General features: G+C 37.0%; 1 protein-coding gene across 1 annotated transcript; it reads left to right on the top strand.

The window, feature by feature from the left end:
- Positions 1–776: 776 nt before the first annotated feature.
- Positions 777–1,742, top strand: LOC114686907 (olfactory receptor 52N4). The gene has a single exon (XM_028861577.1). It carries the CDS (start codon positions 777–779, stop codon positions 1,740–1,742), a length of 966 nt encoding a protein of 321 aa, XP_028717410.1.
- Positions 1,743–9,786: the final 8,044 nt, after the last annotated feature.

Genomic DNA, 9,786 nt, shown 5'->3' with positions numbered 1-9,786 from the left:
ATCAACATAGATCACTGATTAAGAAAAAGAATTTTAGCCGGGCGGCGGTGGCACACGCCTTTAAACCCAGCACTTGGGAGGCAGAGCCAGGTGGATCTCCGTGATTTCGAGGCCATCCTGGTCTACAGAGTGAGTTCCAGGACAGGCTCCAAAACTACACAGAGAAACCCTGTCTTGAAAAACAAAACAAAAAAAACAAAACAAAACAACAACAAAAAAAGAATTTTAAAGTCCATGTCCTAAGTGTCAATCACTGAGATGGTGAACTCCTTCTTTCATCTATTTTTTTTTTATTTATTTAAGAGTCTTGCAAAGTGTCCCAGGCTAGATGTGAGCTCTCCTGCCTCAGTCTCCCCAGTGCTGGGATTATAGGCATGCAGCCAACATGCCTGGACCAAATTACTCTTTAAGATCATACCTATAGTAAGATGGGTATTGTCATTAACAGTTGAGTAAGGCATTCTTTTAAAAAATGCCTTTTTTTAAGAAGTCATAATAGAATATAGTGGATTATTAATTTGTAAGGATGAAAATCTATCTTCCACAAATTCAGAGTCAGGATCTGATCAATAACAATTTCTTGAATGAATCACCGAATTAACAATAAATAACAATACAAGTAAAACTATTCCTTTAATTACTTAAACATTAAAATGTATGATTTTTGAAAGCAAAAGAGAACTATTAGTTATAATTACAACCTATATTTTCTTTTGTCCTTTCTTTAGGAAAACCTACATAATTTTAAGCAGTTTCATGGTGGTACTAGCCTGGTCATGTCAATGCAGAATAACACAGATCTGACACCAGCTTCCTTTGTTCTGAATGGGATCCCAGGCCTGGAAGACATACATGTCTGGATTTCCTTCCCATTCTGTTCCATGTATGCAGTGGCTATGGTTGGGAACTGTGGTCTCCTTTATCTCATCTTCTTTGAGGACTCCTTGCACAGACCCATGTACTACTTTTTAGCAATGCTTTCTCTAACAGACCTTGTCATGTGCTCTAGTACAATCCCTAAAGCCCTCTGCATCTTTTGGTTTCATCTTAAGGAAATTGGATTTGATGACTGTCTTGTCCAGATGTTCTTCATCCATACCTTCACAGGGATGGAGTCTGGGGTGCTCATGCTCATGGCACTGGACCGCTATGTAGCCATCTGCTACCCACTGCGTTACTCCACCATCCTCACCAATCCGATCATCGCTAAGGTTGGGTTTGCCACCTTCCTAAGGGGGGTGCTACTAATTATTCCATTCATGTTTCTCACTAAGCGCCTGCCCTACTGCAGAGGCAATATACTAAACCATACTTACTGTGACCACATGTCTGTAGCCAAGTTGTCCTGTGGCAATGTCAAGGTGAATGCCATTTATGGTCTGATGGTTGCTCTCTTGATTGGGGGCTTTGACATTCTGTGCATCACCGTCTCCTACACCATGATCCTGAGGGCAGTGGTCAGCCTGTCCTCAGCAGATGCTCGACAGAAGGCCTTCAGCACCTGCACTGCCCACATCTGTGCCATTGTTTTCTCCTACAGCCCAGCCTTCTTTTCCTTCTTTTCCCACCGTTTTGGGGGCCACACCATCCCTCCATCTTGCCACATCATAGTGGCTAATATTTATCTGCTTTTGCCTCCCACTATGAACCCTGTTGTCTATGGAGTGAAAACCAAGCAGATACGAGACTGTGTCATAAGGATTCTTTCAGGGTCAAAGGATTCAAAAACCCATGGCATATAAATAAGCTTTGCCAGGGAGACAAAGAAGAATTACACCTAATTGCCTATTGAGGCAGAAGCTGATGAAATCCTGGTAGATGAACTTCCTTAACAAGGCAATAAAATCTGGACCTTGTTAAATGTATTTCTTTCAACTTCCCTGGCAAATCCACTAAGCTTCCTATGACTCTAACTTCTCACTTTTTTTTTTTGTTGGTATTGGTTTTCTGAGATAGGGTTTCTTTGTGTATCATTGGCTGTTCTAGAACTAGTTCTGTAGATCAGGCTGACCTTCAACTCACAGAGATCCTCCTGTCTCTGCCTCTGAAGTGCTGGGATTAAAAGCGTGCACCACCACTGCCCGACAGCTTCTCACTCTTTTGAAGAACTAATTAATCTAAAGGATAGACCAGGTTTCATTTGACAAAATCCAGTGAAAAATGAGTAAAGCATGAGGACTTTGAGTCTTGTTTTAATACAGAAACTTTCATTTTTAAGATATTTGCAAGTTAAGCTGGGTGGTAGTGACGCACGCCTTTAATCCCAGCACTCGGGAGGCAGAGCCAGGTGGATCTCTGAGTTAGAGGCCAGTCTGGTCCACAGAGCAAGATCCAGGACAGGCACCAAAACTACACAGAGAAATCCTGTCTCAAAAAACCAAAAAAAAAAAAAAAAAGATAATTTGCAAGTTGTTGCTTCCAATAGAATATAAGTATATATATGTATATATACATATATATGTATATATATTTACAAAGATGCAGAATACTTATTTCTTCAAGTACTTCTTTCTTTATGAAAAAGACAAGAATATTTCCCATAAAGTTGTGAACACAATGCACTTTAAATATCTAGACATCTCAATAGAATCTTATTAAGCTAGCTAGGTTTCTTTATCAAAGCCACTGGCATAATTACTTAACAGAACAACTGACTGTCCCATTTCCTTCAGGAGGGCCTTAAAGAGCCTGCAGTCCAGAAAGAGAGCTAATTCTCTGAAACACATGCAAGAAAATGTATATATTTTCCCCTAGAAACATCATAAGTGAAACTATCAAATTTTATTTTTTAAGTTGTATCCAATTGTGAATACAATAAAGTTAAATGCTTTTCTAATATTTAAAGATTCTACTAAAGTAAAAAAAATAGTTCAGAGAAATAGTATTTTTATATTTAATGCTTCATTCATTAGATTTTACAAGGAATGAAGAGTAAAAACAATTTCTATTATCTTTCTCTGTCCAGCAATGAAGAAAACACATGCTTTCTCTCAAATTAGTGAACTATAGTCATCAAATTTCATTCATTCATTCATTCCATAAATCCTTTTGTACTGTATCACATTTAATGACCTATAAGATGACACCATCTTTAATATAAGTGCTGGAGACAATTACTAAGATCCACAATTAGTCACAACGCACAGAATAAGGCCTATAGGGTGTCCAACCCCAACTGATGCAACTAATTTGTAACCTATACACCTAAGACTCAGGGAAAATGATGGAAGATGGGGTGGGAAGATTATCAGAACCAGAGGGTCGGACACTTGCTGCTAGATAGTACTTTCTAGACACCACAGGGAATCTGCACCCGTGAAATCCTAACAATGTGGTTGCCTAAAACAAGATTTTTCTAATGTCAACACCAGTGGGCATTCCAGTGAATGGGGGAAATTTCAGAAGGTCATACTCGAGATGAAGAACTACAAGTAGCAATGGATTCTGAGAGAGAAGAATAAGTTTTCCCCAGGAATCCATCTCCTAATAGGTTATCTAGTATGAACTGGTCAACCCTAAAATATACATAACCATCAACACTAAATGAATTTGGTAGATGTGGTATTTACACACACACACACACACACACACACACATGCACACACATATTTTTTATATGTCAATAATTAAAGAAGAGTTCATGGATTTGAGATGGGATGGGTGAGCAAGGGAGGAGCTGGAAAGGAGATGGGGGTAATGGAAATTATGTAAATAAAGTACTACTATATGAAATTCTTAAAAGAATAAAAATTATTTAAAGAATTGTGGTTGGATTATGGCTTATTTGGTAAAGTGCTTATTGTAATCATAAGAATCCTATGATACTCAGAACTAATATAAAATAGCTAGGGGTGCTGGCATGAGCTTGTAATTACAGCATTTAGGAGCTGAAAACAGGAGGATCCCTGTGACTTGCCAGCCAGCTAGCCTAGACTAAATGCTACATCCATAGATTACTATAACTCTCAACCTTCATCAAAAAAGCTTCTTGCAACTGGGCAGTGATGGCTCACGCCTTAAATCCCAGCACTTGAGAGGCAGAGCCAGGTGGATCTCTGTGAATTTGAGGCCAGCCTGGGCTACTGAGTGAGTTCCAGGAAGGGCTCCAAAGCCACACAGAGAAACCCTGTCTCAAAAAACCAACGCCCCCCCCACAAAAAAAAAAAAAAAAACAAAAACAAACAAACAAAAAGCTTCTTGAAGTAAATGGAAATTAACAAGGCACTTAACTGGTCACTATACAGGGAATGAGAAATTGTGGACTGCTCAGTCCTAAATGGAAAGTTCTTTATCACACCCCTATACTCATCCACAAGGCTCAGGCATTTTCATGGATGATGGTGTGAAAAGATTGCAAGAGATGGTGGCCAATTTCAAGAAACCTGTTTCAGACACACTGCAAGGCAGATGCACATATGAACTCACAGGAACTGTGACAGCATGCATAAGACCTACACAAACTCAAACCAGACGCATACCAGGATGGATGGGGAGATAGGCATACAATCCCACCATTAGCAGCTGCTGAAATTTCATGACTTGTGGGAGAAGGAGAGTCAGTTTTCTTTAAACTGTAGGCCACCACAGTCCAGGGCAAGCCAACATTCCCAAGAGTAGTTGGGCAGCATGAAGTGGATGTTTGTTTGCTTGCTTTAAAAAAACAAAACAAAACAAAACAAAACAAAAAAAACAAAAGGGAAGAAGAACTATCAAATGTGGGTGGTGGATAGGGAGGTGAGAGTGGAGGGGGTGGATGTGAGAGTAACTGGGAGAAAGGAGCTGAATATTATTAGAATTTACTGCCACTAGATACAAGGATTATCTACACAAAATATACTACACTTGTGAAAAAAAGAATATCTTTTTTTTTATCAGTCTGAAAGTGGAAACAACTCATATGCCCACTCAGTGCTGAGGGATAAAAAAAAGGATTATCAGAGCTAGAGGTTACTCAGTCATAAACACATGGAAGACTGACACTTGTAATAATGTGCTAGACACAAAACTAAATACTGTATAGTGCCATTTATAATAACTATCCGAATAAATAGATTCATGAAACAGAAGTCAAATTAGTGTTTTTTACGATTTATTTTAATTTTATTTTCATCGGTGTTTTTCTGCATGTATGTCTGTATGATAGTGTCAGAATCGCTGGAACTAAAGTTATAGACAGCTGTGAGTTGCCATGTGGGATCTGAGAATTCAACCCAAGTCTTCAGGAAGAGCAGCTAGTGCTCTTAACCACTGAGCCACCTCTCCAGCCCTCAAATTAATGTATTCTGAGACAAAGAGAAGGTGTAATAAAAATGGTTATTTATAACTATCAAGTTTGTACTTGAGATAATGGAAATACCTTTGGACTGTGGTGATGGTTGCCCACCACAGAGAGTACACTAAGAGTCTGTGAATTGTTTACATCAAATAGCTAAGATGCCCAACACAGTTTTCTATGAATATCACCTTTATAAAACAATGAGCTGTAATTTTTTTTTTTCGAGACAGGGTTTCTCTGTGTAGTTTTGGTGCCTGTCCTGGCTCTCACTCTGTAAGCTAGGCTGGCCTCGAACTCACAGAGATCAGCCTGGCTCTACCTCCAAGTGCTAGGATTAAAGGCATGTGCCACCACCGCCCGGCTGCTTATAAAAATGTTTTAAAATATGGAGGCTGGAGAGATAGCTCAGTGGTTAAGAGTACTGGCTGTTTTTGAAGAGAAAACCCACATAGCCCCTCACAACCTTCTGCAGCAAGGAATCCAGCTCCCTCTTCTGCCCCTTGGACATCAGGCACAAGCACAGTACAATTATTTATATATATATATATATATATATATATATATATATATATATATATATACAAGCAAAACACTCATAAACATAAAATAAAAATAAATAAATCTTAAAAGAAATTTTCTCTCCATGATTTTTAAAAAAATTTCTAGCAAAATAAAAGAAGCTATATAAGAAAATAAAAACATTCATGTTTTAATATTGTATCATTGTGGCTTCTACTAAAATCTATAATTTATGTTTATTAAGAAATTGAATAGTAGAGTAGGGCAGGTGACAGATGGATCACAGATATGTATTGACTAGAAAAATATAGTTTATTTATACATCATATAACTTAAGGTTGCTTTTTATCTCCTTCAAAATACATTTACATTTTTCTGGATTTATAAAAATGTGTAACATTATTGATATCTTTAAAGAAATATAAAATTAAAATCAACTATTGATTTAATATTGCTATTCTCACCATTTCATTGTTGCCACAAGATTTAACATCTAATTATTTATGATTTCACATGTATGTATATTCTTGAATTTTTGATAAATTTTGACAATGCCTTCATATTCATCCACAACCTCATTGTACCAAAACTGGAGCTTAAGTTGTCTGATCCTTTTAAAATAGTTCCTACCCTGACTTGGGAAATACTGAAAATTCAATGATATAAATGTAAATATAGATATGTAAAAATGAATAAACAAGATAACATATGGATGTGTACTTCTTAGTAGTAGAAACAATCTACACTAATTGCTTCCAGCTTCTTCCTGTCCTGTTTGTATCCCTTTCTCCTTTACTTGTCTTACTGTTCTAGCTGAGACGTCAAGTAATCATATTGAATAGAATGAAGGAGAGCAACATCCTTGTCTTGTTCCTGATTTTGGTGGAAATGCTTTGAGTTTCTCTCCATTTAGCAAGATTTTCCTTGTGGGTTAGCTTTATGATGTTGAGCTATGTCCCTGTATCCCTAGATTCTCTAAGACTTTTATTAAGAAGGGTTTTGGGTTTTTCAGAGGCCTTTTCTGGATATAATGAAATGATTCTGTAGTTTTTGTATTCCACTTATTGATTTGTGGATGTTGAAACATCCTTGCATCTCTAAGATGAAGGCGACTTGATCTTGGAGGATAATTTTTTTGATAGGTTTTAAAACTCAGTTTGAAAAGTGTTTTACAGAGAATGTTTGCCTCCACATTCATCAGAGATGTTGTGCACCAGACTGTCTAACAAAGAACCACAATCTGTAATCAATGCTACAGTCCCTACTTTTCATAAATAGCTTTTGTTCATTTTTTCCCTCTTACTTGCACATGCCAATAACTAACAGGCCCTTATTTATGATCCATGCACACTTTCACATCCTCCCTTGATATTGCTCCTCACACAATGCCTTCTTTTCTAATGTTCTCAAATATTCCCTTGAGATATGTAACACAGATTTTCTTTTAAAGACTGAGTGCAGTAGTGGTTATCAAGGTGTTTAGAAGCCAAGGGCCACGCACATGCCTGTACTGGAGGACAGTGACTTTTCCTTCTGAACAAGACCCTGAATATCTGGACCACATTGTCTTGATCTCGGTGTTTGGCTGCACAGAAACTAGGTATTAAAGGGCACACAATGGTGGTAGGAGAGTGGGGGCAGGATAGTTTTTAAGGCAGCATGATATAGTGGAAAGAGGCTTCAGTTGCCTGTGAGTTGGTTATATTGTCCTCAGAAATAGTTTTGGTTCTAATCACTATCTTGATAGTAGAAGTGTTAAGGAGAATTTGGGCTCTTAATTCTCAGATCCACAATTCAGTTAAATTTCCATGATGATTATGAGTATTTATATACTTACTTTAAGCATATCGTATATAGTATCAATGGGTTCTGCTGTGATGGAAGTCAGGTATAAATCACCCAAGGAGAAATGGAAAAGAAAAGAAAGCTAGAGAACTGCCTTTGATCAGTCAGAATGCTACTGTGTCAGTCCTGACTTTCCCTTAGGCACAGGTTTTCATTTTAGTGACAGAAGACTCGTTTATGATGTTTAATCCTTTCTGATGATACCAGAGGAACTTACTCTCATATGAAGATAAAACTGTAGATACTAAAGATGGCTTATTGAGGAGGTGCCATTATTGTCTACGGTACTTGTAACAGAGAATAAACATCTTGTGATCTCTAAACTACTGTTTTATTTTTCAGGTAGGGTCTTGATCTGTAAGTCAGGCTGGCCTGGAGCTCACTATGGAGCTCAGGCTCCTTGAACTCATGGTGATCCTCCTGTCTTGGCTTCCCATGTGCTGATATTACAAGTGTGAGCCAACTCATCTGAATAAAGTATTGCCTTGTGAGTGATTACATCCAGGTATTGATGTTACTGTTTCAACATATCTGTCCATACTCAAAATAGTATGAGGGGAATTCTTAACAAGAACAATTAAATTATGATATCCTGGAATTGATTTTGGTAAAATGTATTTTGTGTTCTGGTCATTAGGTATTACTTTAACATGTGTAGGTCTCTTGCTGAGTTTGGCAAATGTACTCAGAACAAGATTTAAAGTTGTAACAATATACTCTTAATAATTAAAGCTGTAGTATGGATATGCATAATACTTTGGTAGAGTTTATAAAAAATACTCTTCAGAAAACAGCATATTTATCAGAAATATATTTTGTATTTTTGATTTGTGGATCTCTATGTTTTTCCTAATTTCAGTATTGGCTTCTATTGTGCGGCTTATACACAGAGTAGAGTTGGGCTAGAGTTAGTCACGAACATTAAGGAACAATGAGTCAGGATATTCTTCTCTTTGCAACAGCTTGTGACAATTTAGTACATACTACACATTGTTCTGGAAATAATTTAATCTTTATTTTCTGACAATCAATTATATATGTATATATCCTAGGTACATGTATATACAGGCACATATACACACATATATGTATATATATACATATATATGACTTACAGTTTTTATTTCTTTTAATAATATCTGTTAAGGTAATCTGAAAAATATAATATATGCAATTATGAAGCACACATTTATAGGCCTGACAAAAAGACGTAATGGTATTTTGGTTTTCATGGAAACATAAATTTTATATTATTGGGCTGATTTGTTCTTTTGATAAAAATACAAATTTATAGCTTTTTTAGCCTTCTTGTTGTTTGTTTAAGAACAATTAATTAGAGGCTGGAGAGATGGCTCAGAGGGGCTGGAGAGATGGCTCAGAGGTTAAGAGCACCAACTGCTCTTCCAGAGGTCCTGAGTTCAATTCCCAGCACCCACATGGTGGCTCATAACCATCTGTAATGAAATCTGGCACCCTCTTCTGTATACATAATAAATAAATAAACCTTTAAAAAAAAGAACAATTAATTAATGCTGAAAAAATTTTAGATGCAACCAGAACCTGATTAAGTGATTTAAGTGACTTCTCCATTTAGCTATTTGTGTACTGTCAAAGTAAGAACTTTAACCAAACCTAGAGATGAATCAGTATGATCTTTTAGCTGTACACTAACCACTTTCTGATTCTTGATCTAGTTTTTTCTTGTTTTTACTTCCATATTACCTGAAGTTAATGTGCCTCTAATTTGGAGTATTGTTTCATTGTTGTAATATGTTTACCATTTACCCATATTTTAAAGATAATTTTAATTCTTTTTTTAAAATTTATTTATTTATTATGTATACAGTGTTCTGTTTGCATGTATCCTTGCAGGCCAAAAGAGGGAGCTAGACCTCATTACAGATGGTTGTGAGCCACCATGTGGGTGCTGGGAATCGAACTCAGGACCTCTGGAAGAAGAGCCAGTGTTCTTAACCTCTGAGCCATCTCTCCAGCCCATATTAGTTTTTAGTTTTTTTTTTTTTTTTTTTTTTTGGTTTTTCGAGACAGGGTTTCTCTGCGTAGCTTTGTGCCTTCCCTGGAACTTACTTGGTAGCCCAGGTTGGCCTCGAACTCACAGAGATCCACCTGGCTCTGCCTCACAAGTG

This window comes from Peromyscus leucopus, chromosome 1 (genome assembly GCF_004664715.2).
Source record: "Peromyscus leucopus breed LL Stock chromosome 1, UCI_PerLeu_2.1, whole genome shotgun sequence".
NCBI classification, from domain to species: domain Eukaryota; kingdom Metazoa; phylum Chordata; class Mammalia; order Rodentia; family Cricetidae; genus Peromyscus; species Peromyscus leucopus.
Note: the sequence above shows the minus strand (reverse complement) of the source record. Positions and strands in the feature narration are given on the sequence as shown.

Coding starts and splice junctions, on each gene's coding strand:
- LOC114686907 (XM_028861577.1), top strand. CDS start 777: ATGTCAATGCAGAATAACACAGATCTGACACCAGCTTCCTTTGTTCTG.